At 43.2% G+C, this 17,831-nt stretch overlaps 1 protein-coding gene across 3 annotated transcripts in view; it reads left to right on the top strand.

The window, feature by feature from the left end:
- Positions 1 to 146: 146 nt before the first annotated feature.
- PARVB (parvin beta) overlaps positions 147 to 17,831 on the top strand; it is an 81,988-nt gene continuing 64,303 nt past the window's right edge. Inside the window, exon 1 of one of the 3 annotated variants that reach the window (XM_080601054.1) lies at positions 147 to 7,980. Coding sequence is in view for 1 of the 3 variants with exons in the window: in XM_080601053.1 (XP_080457179.1) it covers positions 11,892 to 12,006 (115 nt within the window). In the remaining 2 variants the exon portion in view is untranslated. Of the gene's footprint in view, positions 7,981 to 11,649; positions 12,007 to 17,831 lie in introns of those variants that run through there. The other 2 variants (XR_013953989.1, XM_080601053.1) reach the window with 2 other exon arrangements.

Genomic DNA, 17,831 nt, shown 5'->3' with positions numbered 1-17,831 from the left:
GGTTCATTGTACCTCTGATTCTTATCAAAGATGGGAGAATGTTCGTAAGATTCTAGCTATTTTAATTTATAGTTTTTACTTAGTAGCAGTTTCTTAAAAAGTTAGACAGTTGTGTTGGAAATTGGTTCTTGAATACATTCAACATGACTGTAATTGTCATTGGCCTGCATAGCCTTCAGTCTTCCAACTGTAAGTCTCACAAGTGCTGGGATGACCAAGTGCGTGTATGGTCAGAGTGGAAATTAAGGGGTAACAGTTTTTCGCCATCTTCAAAATGCATCAAAAATGATACAAAAAATAATGGTATTAAGTGAAGCAGAATGTTCCGATTCAAGTATGTTTCACTACTGTAAAATCATCCATATGTAAATGTGTCCTGTAATCTGAATTGCATACTATAAATGCTCAAATCCAGCTGCCTAGCATAGCGAATGCTAAAATTCAAGAATAACTTTGAAAGATTTTCAACTCTGAGACAGTTTTGAGTCTTTAATAATCATAGCCAAGCCACTGATTTTGGGTCTTGCTGGTTAGATCTTCTGTAGCAGTTGCAAAAACAGACATCTGGAAGTGATCACATGATGCTACCTTGTTTGCTTTTGTGTCAGAGGCATGCTTCACTACTACCTTTTTTAGATGCTAATCACAAAAGTGGCCTCTGAGACTGGAGTAATTCACTAGTTCAGTCCTAATGACTCAGCTTTGAAGATTGTTTAGATAGATAGATAGACCTACATCAGTCTTTAGTTATAAGAGAGTGAATCTGTAATCTACTTTTGCTGCATCTAAATTTACTTTTTTGTTGTTGTTGTTTTAGGCGTTGGAAAAGATAAAATTACAATACAAATAATATTCTGGGAGAGTAGAATTTCCCAGCTTTGTCTGGTCTGTCCTTGACTCTAAATCTCCTCATGTAATTGTCTAGCACTGGTTCTTGAGCAGAAGCATACAAACTATTATACTCCCACTTTCTTCTATCCAACTAAAGGCATGGGTTCGCACATACTGAGAAGCTGTGTGACTTTGCTGAATGATGTCAGGACTCATGAAATCTTGTTCCCAGTCAAGTTAGTGCTGGCAGGCACTCCGTTCTTTAAAGAGGCTACAGTTTTATGCATTGCTTTAGCAGTGGTATATATTGCTATTATACTAATACAGTGACTAAATCTGTTCATGTTGGTAACTCACTTTATAAAATACAAAGCCTAGAAACTGGTCTGTGTAGCTTTGCAGAGCTTCACTTGACTGAACATCCTTCCCCTTTTTATAAAGTTTATCAACAGGATCACAGATGTTCAAAACAGAAAGTGTGAATTACAGAAATCAGATCTACTTCAAATACCAACATTTAATATAAAGATTTTTTTGTGCGTTTATCTAACAGTGTGAGAAACACTCTGTAGCCAACAACTTAGGCTCAGGCGAGGATCTCAGTGGAGTAGTAATTTATTCGCAATTGCAATGGCGGGCGTCCCACAAGCAGGAGTGTGCCTACTAGTCATACAGTATGGTTTATATAATTTATTTCTCGATGGCCAGGACCCTCCCTTGTTTCCCCATTGACTAGGTAATCCAGGTTCACAACCTATCCGATGCTTCAGAGACAATACATGGCCTTCAGTTGCTGGCCTGTTAAATTTCAAATTTCTTTTGACTTTTTTACTGTTTGAAGTGGCAATGTTTCTTCATTTATCTGACTTGACACCGTGGTTTTCACCTAATTGTTCTAAGGAGTCTGGTTGTCTGCATTTTACAAGGTCGCCTGCTAAATTTTCTTATCACTGCAAGCATATCTCAATACTGCATTCCTTACCTTTAAACAATGTTACTCTGCAAAAACATTTTTATTCCCACAACAGCTCATGTAGCAAATATATATTTAACAAAGCATTTCTGATGATTTTTTGTTGTTACAAGATAAAATATGACGCTATGTTAAGAATGCCAACAAGTGTAACTGTTTTTTCTCCAGCACCATCTACATTTTGACATACATAAATATTTTTGGTGGGAAGAATGGGAATGTTTAGATACTAAAATACTGTTAGGATTTTCTCCCAGGAGTTCCAAGTTTATTTTGGTCATGTTGATAAAATTAGATGCATTCTGATACCCTAGGAACTCTGTTTTGTGCACATTGTTATTAAAATCTTCTCACATTTAGTCTTTTAATATTGCGTGGGAGTCCTAAACTAGTATCAGATGTCCATTCTAGAGGGCAAGGTATCCTTCCTGAGTAGAAATAGTCTTAAGCTGTGCACTAAGAATCTACCCTACAATTAAGTTTTGAGAAAATTGTGATCTATACAATAAAATAAGGGATGAATGGGGAAATTTTGTTGAGGGCTGAACAAACAAACCTTTCAAGAACATCTGCTGACAGACTATGCTTTACTGAATACCATAGAATTGCCAGTAATAATAAAGGGAGGAAAATCCTGAGTCTTTGTCTGGGTCACTGTTTCCCTACCTGTATTGCAGTACATTAAAAGATAATGTTTTCTTACAGCATATAACAAGTGCACAAAAAGGAAGGGAATGCATTCCAGACTCTGGAAGCAATGTCTGAATCACTCTGTTACTTGTATAGAATATATTGAAATGAATAATATATTCCCACTTGAAATTTGTTGCAGATGCTTATAATTAGGATGGATAAGATATAAAGTAGAATCCCAGTAGAATCCGCTCTAGCACTGAGCAAAATCAGTGGCAGAATGAATCTGAAGTAATTTTCTTCTTAGCTGATTGCATTTCTGGACATAGAGTCTGGAAAAGGATAAAAGGCACAAGGAAGGTCTGCAGTAATAACTGTGATTCCAAAGGATGGTATTTGCTTAAATGGAGTCTTGGATATTGGTTTACTTACTGAGTAATTGAGATGCCCTTGCTTTTATAGCCTACTGTGCTGCACCTGAAGCTGGACCACATGCCTGAGGAGCCTTTGGCTTTATGTTAACAGCACTGAGATGGCAGATGCCATCTGAAGGAGAGTTTCTTTGGCTGTGGTGTTTCTTCAGTGCCTACAGTTCTTTCTACGGGCTAAAAAAGACCTGGAGAGGGGAAAAGAGCACCTTCCTTATAGTCAAGAAGTAGCAGGAGCTTTTGGGGACAAGGACTGTGCAGTCTTACTGCTGTATTGAGGGCACCTCTGAGCCAGTGAGAGCAGAGAAATGTGTCGATAACAGGGCTAATGTTTCTATCACCAGTTCTAAGGCAGTGATTTCTTGGAGCTGTTCCACCTGCATAAAACAAAGTTGCGAACTTTCTTTATGTTTGGGAGAGCTGGTGGCATGAGGCAATGCTAATAAGTAAGCTGTTAGGCAGACTTTGGGGGAAGGTGGATGAGGAAACAGGGAGGTCGTTCGAGTGTAGGTGGCAGGTTTGTTGTGATATTGAGATCAAAACTGCATTTGATTTCAAAAATACAATCTCTAAAAATAAAACAGGATGCCAACTTATAATATGGAAATGTGCTTCAACAAAAGTATGTTTGCTGTTGCCCTGTGCCTTTCTTAATACAGGTCTGTACCTGTTGTTAATGAAGATCTCAGCAGAGATGTAGCAACTAATGTCTGATACTCAGTGCCTTGCCAAAATACCTGTTGAATTTTGTAGAAAGTGCTGTTCCTGTCATGTCCTTGGAGGGGAATGTGCAGAATCGTACTTTCCCATGTACAATAAAATATACAGACAGAAAAGCAAGTATGGGTCAGACTGGGTCTCCCTTCTCTGGTGTGCATGAGCAGTTACTTGAATGAGAAAATACTAATTTGTACTGATGTTGCAGGGGGAAAAAAGCCTTAATGGGAATAGTGAAGTTGGTCATATGCCTGGCATATTATCTTGAATTTTGTATGGGATAACATAAGAAAATAATCTAAAATTACAGAATTTCAATGCACAGGATTGCAGTATTTTTCTGCCATTCTCATCTCTTTAAAAGGCGTAGCACCTGGCAGCCCCAGTGCTAGCGATAGATTTGAGGAGGATTTTTACACAATTACTCTGCCATGGAAAGGTTTTTGAAATTGTGGAATTTACTGTATGATTTATGTCATCAGTGCTAAATTGCTGTTAGCAACTGCAGTGCTCTTGGTGATACTAACTTAATTGGGACAAGACTTTATGCAGAATGTGGTCTGTGCAAGTCAGAGCACTCAGCTTCCTTCCATTGTTAGAAAATACAAACTGGTCTGCAGCTGTAGAGCTAATGTCTGCATGGAATAAATGGTCTTTGTAAAAAAATTTTCAACTAGAATACATAATATAAATTATTCTGAAGCAAATCAGCAGCATCAGTTAAGAGGCACATTTCTACCTCAGTAGTGAACAAGTACCATTATTTAAAAATAAAACCAAAATAACAACAACAAAAAAAAGCATTTTAAATCATTTGGTAGACCAGAGAGAAAAAATAATAGCATCTCGTGTCTAAATTATCTATCATCTGAGAAAAATCAGTATGCATATTATTATAATAGAGGAAGACTGTATGGAATGATTTTCTATTTTGAAAAGCCATGTGGTTCTGCTTTACTTCAGTATGTGAAGAACTATGAGAGGTCATTGCCCCACATATCCCAGGACACCATTACTTTGTGTGTGGGAATAAAAATGTTGTTTTTGCAGAGTTACATTGTTTAAAGGTAAGGAATGTGGTATTGTGATAGGCTTGCAGTGATAAGAAAGCTTAACAGACAACCTTGTAAAATGCAGACAACCAGAATCTTTAGAGCAATTAGGCGGAAATCACTGTGTAAGAAACATTACCACCTCAAAGAGTATAAAAGTCAAAAGAAATTTGACTTAATAACAGGCCGACAACTGAAAGCCATGTATTGTCTGCAAAGCACCGGATAGGTTGTGAATCTGGATTACCCAGTCAATGGGGAAACAGGGGAGGGTCCCGGTCCTCGAGGAAAAAAAAAAAAGTATATAAACTGTGTTATGGAACTAGTAGGTGTGTTCTCCTGCTTGTGGGGCGCCCGCCATTGCAATCGCGAATAAATTACTACTCCACTGAGATCCTCGCCTGAGCCTAAGTTGTTGGCTACAGAGTGTTTCTCACATGTGACACACCTAATTACAGTAATCTCGTTTTGAATGGAGTATCAAATGCTGAAGTAGAGGAAGCAACAACAACAACAAAAGCCTATAAAAAAGATTTTCAATGTTAAAATGAGCAAATGTCAATCCAGACTTTTAAGTGTTCAGCAAAACGTTAAACCTAACAATTCTGGGCTGAAATTAAAATAGATTTTGAACTAGATTTGGTCTTTCCAGTGTAATTTTTTTGAAAGACGTGTTTTCTTAATGAATATACTCTCACAGGAATCTCCTGACAAAAGAGGGTACCAGAGAGAATTTTCTGGGTCATAAACTGCTGGTATCTCATTCAGTGTGGAAGGTTTCAATGAATAATGTAACTGGCTGCCTTGGTACTCCTCTTTACACAGAACACACACTTCAAATGGAAGGCCATTCAACTCATGCGGCAGCAGCTGCGTCACTTTGAATGGCTATCAGCCAGTTAAATTATTAAAGACTAACAAACACTTGATGAAAGTCCTCACATAAGCTCTTCATTTCGTATTTGGAAGAGCACTGTTTGTTTGAACTTTGTTTTGTTTTCTTTTTTTTTTGAAGTGTAATGTTGTTTTCTTTTGCCATAGACACTCTCTTCTTGTTTCAAACAGTCCAGTTTCCTTTTATTTTACAATAGGTTGACATACTTTTCCTACTTAGGCTGTAAATTTAAACATTTCTGTTATAAACATGTAGGGTATCAAAGTGTGAGGCGAATGGATGTATTTGTGTGTTTTTTTAAATTATTGAAAGATATTTGCACATAAGTCTTTTAATTTCAAGTGCTGTACTTAGGTTGGTTAAGATTTGTATGCTGTTTGGATTGTGTGTATAGCTTGTGAACCAATTTGTGTGCTTTCTTGGTTGGAGTTTGTACTTACAGATTTTTAGATTACAATTTCATAAAAACATTCTGGTATGTGAACTGACTGATTTTTTTTTTCTCTAAAGGTTGGATAAAAAGTTTTTTCCACAATGCCTTAAAGCTAAGTGTAATCTAAGACTTCAGTGTTAATTTTATGAAATGAAACAACCACTGTGGTAGTCCTGCTGTTAATTTAACATTTGTATGTGCTGCAGTGATACTAGTATTTTTTTTATGGATTCAGGTTATTTTGTATGCACTGAAAATTGCATTTGTAAGCTATCTCACTTGGCCTGTGCCTGTTGAATGCAGGTAAATTCCTTGCTAATTATATAATTTTGCAAAAATATAGAATAACCTTAAATGAAATGGGCAACCTAATCAATGAATAACTTTGTGTACCTCTTCGGCGTAAGTAAGGCTACCACTCCATTTCCCTACCACCACTGTCTTTTTTTGTTTGTTTTGTTTTCCCTTCTGTTTACTCAAAATACTTATTTTAACATTAACTTACGAAGTGGAAAGAGCTGCAGGGACTGTATTCTGTGGATGCAGTGTATGCCTGGTCTTTGTCCTGAGCCATCTACTACACAGGAGTTAATTTTACCACCAGTGCTTGTATTGTAACACAAGTCTTATAGATCACAGATCTTTCATTCTGTGAAGATTTTGAGAGCGTTCCCCCAAACAGCTGGAGGAGCTGTGTTTGAACTGACTTATTTAATAAATTATGTAACTCTTCAACACCCACAGTACTGGCACTACCTCTGCTAAATGATGCAAAAACACACTTGACTGGCCAACTTGGTACTGAGGGATTTAGGGAGCTGCGGTTTTGGATAAGTACACTCAGAACTGTGTGAAAGATGCATCTATTCATAGTGTATCTGAGTCCGACTGGCAAAAATGCATCTCGTTAATGACTCTAAGTGTTGAAATATTCACTGGAAAAATGTGTATTAGTTGAATTAGTTGTAGTATTCTACACAGTAGAATACCTGAAGTTTTTGGTATGTTAATCTTTTTTTTCCTCAAATGAACAGAGTAAAAATCCTCTGCTATGGGCAATACACTGTTGTTTCAGAAAACCAAACTTATTTGTCCTTCCCAAGAAGCCATATCAATAAACAGTATTCATCCAAAGATCCTTCACAGGCAAACACAAGACAGGTTTTTCTTGCTGTGAGGTATAAAGATCAAGCATTTGCTGGAAGGAGGGTGTTTGATTAAGGCTGGGGCAATGGGCTGTCTAACCAAGAAAAACTTCCTCAGTTTTTAGTTTAGATTTACCATACGTTACAAAATCAGAGTAGCATAGCATAAAGTTCACAGATTTTTAAAGGCAATGTGATATATGGAGTAATAATTCCTGTCAAGAAGATGGTTGATGTTAATAAAGAAGGGGGAGATGTGGGAGTGTGGCCATGGAGGTCCACAAGCCCCATCGGACTCTTAACGATGAGGCCATCAGGAATGTAAAGAGTTTAGAGGGAACAAAGAAGGGTGATTCAGGAGACGCCATGCCGTCTCGGGTTGCTTGTTCTCCAGCCGTTAAGGCATGGAAGTTGCTGGGGGTTTGCTGGTTGCCGGGCAAAGTTGTTTGACCAATGAAGAGTTAGCGGAAAAGGACTGCTGTGGGGCGAATGGTATAAGAAGGGAGCCTGTCCTCAATGTGGGATGCAACACGATATGATGAAGTTCTGTCATCAATAAAGTAGTAGCAGTTACTGATCCTAAAAGAACCCTGGTGTCCGCGTGGTCATTATGCCACAAATGGCACCCGAACAGGGACCTGAAGAAAACAAACAGGGACATGAACAACAGGAACAGGGACAGGCTAACAGAACAGGGACCAGGACAGGAACAGGGACGTTGATCGCCTAATGAAGATAGGTTCGGCCAAACTCAGCAAACCACTCAAAGAAGCTCGTATAGAAGGTTGCTGGAAATAGGCGTACCGGAGCTGGAAGGAAGCTCAAGCTGAGAGAAGCGGACCCGTGCACACAACTGCCCCTCGCTGGCTGAAGGTAAGCAGTCGCGCATTATGGGGAATCATACGTCCTTAGAAACAAAGACTGTCCTGGTAACCTTACAGCTTATTCCCTTTATTAACAATCAGACAGTTTATGATCCTGAAACATGGGACCAAATTGAGGTCAAGGTGTGGGACTCTGCTACTAGAGACGACGGGGTTGTGGTGGGATTGCTTGGCCCCTGGCGAGCAATCTCTGAGGCCTTAAAGAGCCATGTGCGACCACAATCAGAAACGTGTGGTTTGCCAGATAGTGAGGGAGCTGTGGGCTCGTCCACTGATCCACCTGCTACACCATCGGCCCCCCCCGCCGCTACTGGCATCGCAGGCCTTTGCTGTTATGCCCCCTGGTGACCTGGGCGTTCCTTTTGATCCAAGCCCTATAGGCCCTGAAAAGGAGCCAGATCTGTTTCCCTTAGATCCGGGAGGAATAGGATACATAAGGCCCGAAGGCTGAGTTGCTTAACAGCTTAAAGCGAGACATATTGTACCCATGACTAGCCCTGGAATTCTCCGGTGTTTGCAATCAAGAAAAGGAATGGAAAATGGAGGCTGTTATATGATCTGAGAAAATGAAGTCATGGAAGATATGGGAGCACTTCAACCAGGATTACCAACTCCAACAATGCTCCCCCAGTCATGGACATCAATAGTAATAGACTTAAAGGATTGTTTGTTAAACACTTGCCAGAATTCAGAAAACTTTGCCATGTTTATGTTTCAATTGATACCTTTTCTGATTGTACATATGTATAAGTGTACTTGGGTTTCTTATGAATATGTAAAAGTAATGTTCTATATATTTAGAAAGTTCGACGGTTGTGTGTGCGTGTTGGTAGAGCACAGACTCCCCGTGCACCCAGCGCTGTTTACTTGCCTTTTATAAATATTACTAAATTCAGATTGAGTTGTATCTTCATTTATAACAGCAGGGTTACCTATGAATTAAGACAAACGCTTCTGTAACAAAGCATGACAGGAGTGTCCTGGTGAAGCAGTAACCTTTAAAGAATATCTGAGCAGGTTAGGGGAGAGGAGTATTGCAGTGCTTGGTAGACAGGTACATGGAGCCAGGATGATGTGGACATGATCGTGTGGTCACTGAAATTTGTATCAGCTACTCATTAAACATTGACTGCGGGCAGATCCTTATAAAATCCCTTTTGTATGCTCCATGCAACATTGATCACAGGATGCTTCCTCATATCTTGCAGTAAAAAAAATCAGAATTGAAAGCTGCTGGCAGGTCTGGGACATGCCAAGGAAACAGGAAGAGAAGCTGAGGTTATAACCAATGTCTTAAGCAGGATTTCCGCTTATTGAAATTAATTTCTGAAATCAGGAGGAAAAAAAAAAAAAAAACTTTGGACAGGAATAAGAAAACAAATTCTGTGTAAGCTTCAGGACTGACCAGTGCTTAAAGAAACAATTTAAACATGCCCTGTGTTTGCATTCTATTTGGACACCAATTTATCATGTCACTAGAATCACCTTCTGGTTGCTGTTCCCAGCTTGTGCAGCTCTTCAATTTGGCAAAGTTGTTTTTTTTTTTTTTTTTTTTTTGATCCAGGCAGTGCAACTCATATCCCAGGGCTGCACATGGCTCCTCACAACTGTTAAACCACTTCGTACCTTTCCAAGGCAGCTCACAGGCTACAGTCTGAGTGAGTTGTGCCAGTGATGGTCAGTTCCTTGGGTGCCTTGGGCCTTTGCTGTGTGCAGAGCCTGGGGAAGAGGAGGTGGGCACCACCGGTCTGCCCTGGGGGCTAGACCTGCTGGAAGCTGGAAATTGTGCAGCGCATACTGGTGGTGCACCAGTGCATCAGGGGACACCCCACAATGCTGCCTGAGGGCCTGGGAGGGAGCAGGGCTGCTGAACGCAACAGGCCAAGTAGGCCTCATTTCTGTGCTCTTTCTAACAACTGTCACTTCTCTTTACCCAAACAAAAACAGTTAAGTTTTATGACTGTTTTTGATATGGAGTCTGTGATCTGTACTCACGTTTGGGCCAGAGGTGAGGGGTTGCCCTAACGTACACTGGGACTTGCTGTGCTCCCTGAAGGTCTCAAGCATTAGGTGTTAACAGCTTCGTTTTGCCTCATTTGTTTTTGGAGAAGTTATACTTTCTTCAGAGAGACTTTGTTCAGGATTTCCTGAGAATTTTTTTTGTCACCGACCCATTTTTAAGCTCAGAGTTCCCAGGGCTCGTGCATGGAGAAGCTCAGCAGCCTGGCCAGAGGAGCTGAATGCAAGAAGCATGGCTTGCAGGAACAGCTACTGCTGTTAAAATCTGCAAAGCATATTATTTTGTGAGATATTTAAAGTGTGTGGAAACACAGAACGTAATGGTAGTGTGGGAAAATTAGAGATGTGGCAGTATTGCTCAGAGAACCTTATTAATATGAGAAGCCCTAGCCCAAGCTCTCTGCAACACAGGACGTCGGCGACACGCGGCCAGCGCTCCCAGCTCTCGGTTGCTTTTGCCAGCAATGCGCAGCAGTGCTGTGGGTGACTTTGTCCCTCATGTGCTGGAGCAGTGGGTGGCTTGAGCAGAGGGACATTATAGCCTGGAAACCTAATCCATTAAAGGCTAATATTCAAAGCAGCTGCAGGTCCTGCTCCAAACCTGTGACTACCCCTTGATTCTGTGTTTTGCCAGTCTTTGTTTTTCACTCTCCCATTGATTTGCAAAATGCAACAGCAGGAGTGGAGACCCTAAGGCGAACCCATGGTTCAAATGCAGATAGAAAACCAATTAGAGACACAATGACGTGAGAAAGCATTGTGTTCTTCAATATCATTAGCTACCATGTTAAATAATACTTTCCACACACAAAACAAAAACAAAAACAACAACAAATATTTTTATACAGATGCAACATAGGTAATTAATGGTGTCTCTGTGTTTAGACAACTGCTCCAAGTAACAGTAGTTACAACAGAAATGCAAAACACTTTGTCTCTTTTCTTGAAAACACAAGGCAAAGCCAAAGATGCGTTGTGTAGTGCTGCTCCTGTGGCAGGTCAGGCAGGAAAATCTGTCCTCTAAGCTGCCCTAGGTTGGGTGCATGGACCCTCTGTCAAGTCGCCTTGACTTGACAAGTTCTCTGCTGGGGTAAGGGCTGCTGATGGGGAGCTGTGGCAGGATCATGGCCAAGGGCATGTGCATAACTTTAGGTACCCAGTAGTCTCATTAAAGTCAATGGGATCCCTTCAGGAGCTTAAAGTTAAGTATGCGCATCAGACTTTGCAGGATCAGAGCCTAACACTAGGAACTCTTTCAGGATGTTTCTAACGTGTATTCCACAGAGCCCTCATCACGCTCCCTGGTGCCATAATGAAAACTTATTTGGGATCACAACTAACTGGTTTCGGCTGTTTCTCTGACTAAACGCTTTGCTTACGGTGGTGGTGCTCCCTCTCCGAGGTGCCCATGGAGTCCCTCACACCCCGCGCCGGGAGGGGAAGTCACAGCTGCAGTCCATTCACCCCCTTTTCTAACCCCTATCAGCACAGCTCTCCTCCTCAAATTTGAACATTTGAAATCTCAAATGCTTTTATTTATATATTTTGTATCCCCGAAGCTCCCCGGGTGCCCGGTGCATCCCCCCGGGGCGGCCGCCACCCGCGTCGGGTGGCCATGTCGTCCCGCCCCCGCCGCCCGCGGCCTTCCCCGCCGTGGCAGGGCGCTGTGGCCGGCGGCAGCGGCTCCCAGCCCGCCCCCTGCCCTCCGCGCCTCCGAGGCTTGCACGCCCCCTGCTCCCCACCGCGGCCGGCCGGGAGCTTTCCCCCTCCTCGCCTCTCGCAGGGCTTTGTTCGGCTCCGCGGGACGCTCCAGACCCCCGCACAGGGCACGGCAGGGCTCGGGCCGGCTGCCCCGGTACCCCCCTCCCCAAGGCGAAACCCATGTCCTCTGCTCCCATCCGCTCGCCGACGCTGCGGCCCCACAGGATGAAAAAAGACGAGTCGTTCCTGGGCAAGCTCGGCGGCACCCTGGCGAGGAAAAAGAAAGCCAAGGAGGGTGAGTTCGACCGGGGGGGGTGGGGGGGCAAAAAGTGCGTCCCACCGGCGCCCCCCGCAGCAGCCCCCGAGCAGGGCAGAAACCCCCTTTGTTCTCCAGCCGGGCAGCGCCGCCCGGGGCAGTGGAGGAGAGGGCGAAGGAGCAGCTGGGTCGGCGGCGTGCCAGCCTGCCTGCCCGCCCGCCTGCCCTCAGGCCTGCGAGCGGGCCCTGCCCCGGCGGGGCGTGGAGCCTCGGCCGGACCGGGGCTGGAGCCGGGGTCGGCGGCGAGGCGCGGAGGAGGAGCGGCCCCAACCGCCGCGGTCGGTTGGTGGGGGGCGGTTGGTCGCCGAACGCCGGTCAGGCAGTCAGAGGGGCGCCCTCGGCCGCTGCCCGACTCGGCCACTCGCTGTTGGGAGGGGAACCCGCTTCTGTAAAATAAACTGCTGGTGACAACGTGGGAGTCTTTTTTTTCCTTTTTTTTTAATCTAGTCGAAGCGTGAGAATTGTAAAAGCTGCGAGGGAATGATTAAATCCATCTGTGTTTTGTGCCTGGTTTATCCATGCCTTTTATATTGGCACAGATATTTTGCCCAGGGGATTTCGGTTACTGACTAACTTAAGCAAAAAGGTGTCACCCCCCCCACACGACAGAATTTAGCATGGGCACCCTCATAGGAGAGCATGAAGGTGTTGGCCTCCCCCTTTGGCATGGGGCACCTGGAAGAAGCTCTGTCAGCCACAGCACCAGCTGATGCTGCACCCGTCTTAGGGACATGCAGCTTCATGGGGTGCATGCTGCTAGCCGCCCACAGCTGGTCTTCTCATCTAGATACTCCCACAACGTGTTTTCGTAGCTGTTTACACCAAAGGCTGTGCGGGGATAGTACTGCTTGCACTGAAGCAACACGTCTCCCTATCTACACAAAAAAGTTGTCTTCCAGCCAACAGGCTTGATAAAGATGGTCTAGCACTGTATGAACAAACTATAACTTTCCCCTGAGCATCGCCTCCTTGAGGACAGTGTATACTGTTGCCCTCCGATTCCCTGACTGACCAAACACCTGCTTTTTGTGGAGAAACTCATCCCACTGTGCACAAAGTGGTGCCTTCTGCTCGCAGGAAATCTGAGTATGGTTTCCTTATGTTGAGATGCAGCTTTGGCTTTCTGGCTGGTTAAAATTGGCCTTGGCTCTGTTGTGGTGCCAGAGGGGTGTAGGGTAGGAAGCAATTCTAGTTTCAGTCTCCTTTTGACTAGCTGTTGAGTGAGCGTGCTTTGCCCATGTTGAGTCTATTAATTGCCTGTGATATTTAGAAGGCAGATTTTAATACTTAAAATATTTGGCCTCAAAACCCATCTCAAGGAAATGCTTCCCTTTCCTTCTCCTGGCTGTTCTGGTGTGGCTTACTGGTATTTCCTCCATTATCTATTTTAAATCAAGTTTCTCTGTTGTGGTTCTGCTGAGGAGCAGCAGAAGCAGTCGTGCCTTTAGCGTGATGTCATTTACTTCTGAAGGAAGATGGCGGAGAAAACCCATTTCCAGCAGGGGATGGCAACTGCACGCTTGGAAAGAGTAGTTCGTTCAAAGGTGACTTTTAAACCTAAACAGGTTGGAGGTGCCTCTTCTTCAACAAGAAGTGTCAGTGTTGTGAGACCGTGTTTTTAAGGAGACCAGTCACTCGGTCAGAGTGCCGCAGTCACTCAGCTGGGGCCATTTTGCTGAGTTTGTGTTATTTTTTACCAGATCCTGTGGCCACAGCTCCCCTTGCTGTAGGATGGCCTGTTGTAGTTGCTGCTTTGGTGTTCGCTGGGGAACTGATGCTGTGGTAATATAGAAAGCATGGCCGGCCATGCTTTTGCCAGTATGATGTGAAGGAAATGGAAATGTGTGACTCAGCTTTTAATCTGAGTATTCCTTCCAGTTTGACAAGGGGAACAGAGAAAACACGGTTCCCACCCCTGGAGCTGCCTCTTGGTCATGATGTGTTTATGCACAGTACTATGGTGCTGCAGGCCATTGAAGCACTTCATTTTAGAGGAAAATGGCTTACGACCCTTCTGCTTTTTCCTCATTAGGAAGATTTAAGGCCCATGGAAGGCGTGCTTTGAGCTGTCTTGTGCATTGTGCTGGGGTGGCTCTCATGCAGGTCATTAAGACCGCAGCCCTGAAACTGGAGGGGACCCAGGGCTAAGCTGCGAAGAGGTGCTGGGGTGGGGATCAGTGTTGAGGGAGAGAGGCTCTTCAAGCCTTGTGCTAGGACTTGGCCGGCCACCAGAACAAACTGCAGGGCTAGAAGCTAAATCTTGGTATGAGACTGTGAAACAGAAGCAAATTGGAAGCTCAGCTAAGTGACACTGAATGAATTGATAGACCACATAAGAACAGTATGGTCATGTGCTCGGGAACCACTTTACCCTTGAGGACTTTTCTGCCTCCCTTCAGGCAGTTTCTGCTCAGCTTCTCTGAGTGGACCAGCAGAGGTCAGAGTGATCTTCCAAGACTGTAGACTGCCTTTTACACCAGCTACTCTCCACAATAATTGAAATGTTGTTTGCTGACTTGCCACAACCAAACTATCCTTGCTTCCTCTTCCCCTAATAGCATGAGAAGTAAGCAAGCCAGAGAGCTCTTAATAAATAATTCTTGCTTTTGCTGGCCTGTCTTTTTTATCGTAGTGTAAATACGAGCCTGTTATCACCATCTCGGCTTTGTATATATACAAGACCTTTAACTTGGTCCATGCAGCAGTTGCAATGCAGTTAAATTAATCCTTTTAGTCCTTGTGCACAACTCATCTGTGAGCTACATAGCTCAGAGATCCGTAGAATAATACTGTTTTTTTTTTTTACTTCTATGAGCATCTTTTTTTTTTTTTTTTTAATCATAGGTGGCAGCCATGTCATAAATAACCATAATATGTGGCTGCAGACCTATAAGCAACTAAGCGTAAATATTTTTTGGCAAGCTTACATGCTGTGATCCATTTTTAGAGAGGTATTCAGAGAGGAGTGTTCATTAGGCTTATCAAAACTGCCACTGTAAGCTCATAACCTTGCTTTATGATGGGACAATAAATACAATTCCTAGGTATTGTGGTGATAGTAACTATGGTGGTATTTGAAGTATTTACTGTGACGTGTAAGCAACTTTGCTGTTACTCCTGCTTTAGCAGTATAGCATGGTATGGTGTTTTGTAAGCAGGTGCCTGGAGATCAAGTATGGTTAAGATTTCAAATTCTAAAGCATTTTAAGTGTCAAAGTCTATACGTCGTTTACCTGTCCGAGGAAGTCTTTGAATTTGTACCTTGAACCTTTGCTTCATGCTGTTGAACGTTATATTCCTGTTTCTGAATTTTTATGGCTGAACTGACTTATCGTTCAACCCTGACTTAAAAGAAACAACCACAGATGTTTGTTGGGAAAAAACATTTTTAGTCTTTCCTATGGCCATAGTATGTGTGATCTCACTGTCTGACTCCTCCCTTCCTCTTCCTTCCCAGGAATGTTTTTCACCCATCATTTGGCTAAAAATGGCCCTGAGAGAAAACTACCACCAGGATTATTAAATGACTACAGGTTTTGTCAAAATGAGCAACCCGGTTAGAACAGGAAGACCTTAGTGGATCACCATTGCAGGAAAAACTGCAAATGAACTTGACCTGTGTAAGATATGAGAGTCCATGGGGGAGCGAAGTGATCAGAAAAATGAACAGTCTATGGGGAGACTGCGACAGTGAGCATTTCTGTATGTTACAATCAGTCATGGCATACATCCTGAGGAAAGCGGGATGCATTAGTTCCAGTGCTCATGTGACCATGTGGTTTATTTCCCCCCCCCCATATTAAGTTAAATGGAAATACACATGAAGTCTTAAGTTTGCCTGGTGTTACTGTGAAATGGTTCTGTCTTGGTATATCTTGGGCTTTTAAGACATGCCAGATCTGCGTTGTGATTAATAAAACTTCAGCACAGCTGTTCAGATGCTCCAAAATCTGCTTTAAATACCTTAGGAAACTATTGGGGTGCTGGCAGGGCTCATAGCAAGGTACAGTTTTTAAGCTTCTTTTCAGACCCTGTACAAGATGCTGTTTTGGATAATGCTCTATTTTATCTTGACCTATAAAAGGAACTTTAAAAAACTTCCCCTTTCCTGTCAGTCAAAGAGTGATGGCCTTGAACTGAAATAAAGGAGGTGTTTTGCTGCAAATGTCACTTCTGGGTTACTTGCAGTGCTCTGTGTTTTTTTTTTTTGTTTTTTTTTTTTCTCTTATAACACACCATCGGAAAGATTTGGGTAGCAGGTGTTTGGCTAAATAAACCTTCTATTATTATCTGTTCATGTGTGTCTGTGTATATTTATATATAGTCTGTATGGAGGAGTCATCCAGAGAAATACAACAGACTCAATTGCTCAGTTGTTTCCCAGTGGCAAGATGGAGGATGAGCACAGAGATTTTCAGAGTGCTCCAGAAGAGAGCAATTTGTTGTGCTGCCTGATGAAATCAGTGGTGGTGGGGGAAAGGAGGGAAAGGAGCCCAAACTGACCGCTACAGAAGGCAGCAGCTGCAGGATATACAGATTTTATGCATACCAAAGTAGGTTAAAGCACTGTAGTTAGGGTCTGTGCCTCAGTATAACAGCCAGATGGTGTGGTCCTGCAAAGTTTCCTCCTGTGTTTGCCTACAGGCATGCCAGCTTGGTACATAGGTTGGTGGGTGTTTCACTAGAGGGCAAGTTCCTTTCTCCCACAGAAAGGCAGCAGTCCTTCCCTCTGCCTTGCAGCAAGAAAAGCTGGAGGGTGAGTAATTGATATGCTCATAGTCACCTGTTGAGCCAGTGACAAAGCTGGGGAAAGAAACTTTATGAGTCCTCTCTGGTGCAGTGGTACTTAGGTAGAGGTGCTGCATCATCTGCATCTGTGCTTCCCACAGCTCTACACAAGATAAAGCCCATCTTCAAATTGTTCAGATGGAACTGTTGCCCACTTCATTTTGGCTTTCTTGAGGGAAGAAGATGAGGAAATAGGCTCAACAACAGAATTAAATTGGAGCAAATGTTGTTTTTTGTTTGTTTTGTGTTTTTTTTTTATCATTCCTTTAAAATTGATGGGGCTGCTTCTGCACGTAATTGTTCTCTGAACGGAAAAGAGGTTCAGAAACAGGTTCCTCAGATCTACTTCATTGCCTTTGTATGTGATAAGCGCATCACAACTCAAAGGCATCCCCTTGAACACAACAGAATAGGAGAATTGGACTTAGCTTGGAAAACGGATCTCATCTTTCATTTGAAGAGGGTATACTGAAAACCATTAAAAGCTCTCTTTTTAATGCTATCTGTTGTGTAGTCTCTAGAGGTACATCAGTGTGAACGCCCTGCAAAAAATTAAACTTCTCTGTTTCAACATGCTGCGGCTGCGCTTTAGCCACTGATTAGTGTCTTCTTGAGACTTCTCACAGAAATACTTTGCTCGAAAATCACAGAATCATCTAGGTTGGAAGAGACCTCCAAGATCACCTAGTCCAACCTCTGACCTAACACTAACAAGTCCTCCACTAAACCAGATCACTAAGCTCTACCTCTAAATGTCTTTTAAAGACCTCCAGGGATGGTGACTCAACCACTTCCCTGGGCAGCCCATTCCAATGCCAAACAACCCTTTCAGTAAAGAAGTTCTTCCTATTACCCAACCTAAACATCCCCTGGCACAACTTTAGCCCATTCCCCCTCGTCCTGTCACAAGGCACGTGGGAGAATAGACCAACCCCCACCTCGCTACAGCCTCCTTTAATGTATCTACAGAGTGCGATAAGGTCGCCCCTGAGCCTCCTCCAGACTGAACAATCCCA

Source organism: Anser brachyrhynchus (genome assembly GCF_964034855.1).
Source record: "Anser brachyrhynchus genome assembly, chromosome: 1".
NCBI lineage: Eukaryota > Metazoa > Chordata > Aves > Anseriformes > Anatidae > Anser > Anser brachyrhynchus.
Note: the sequence above shows the minus strand (reverse complement) of the source record. Positions and strands in the feature narration are given on the sequence as shown.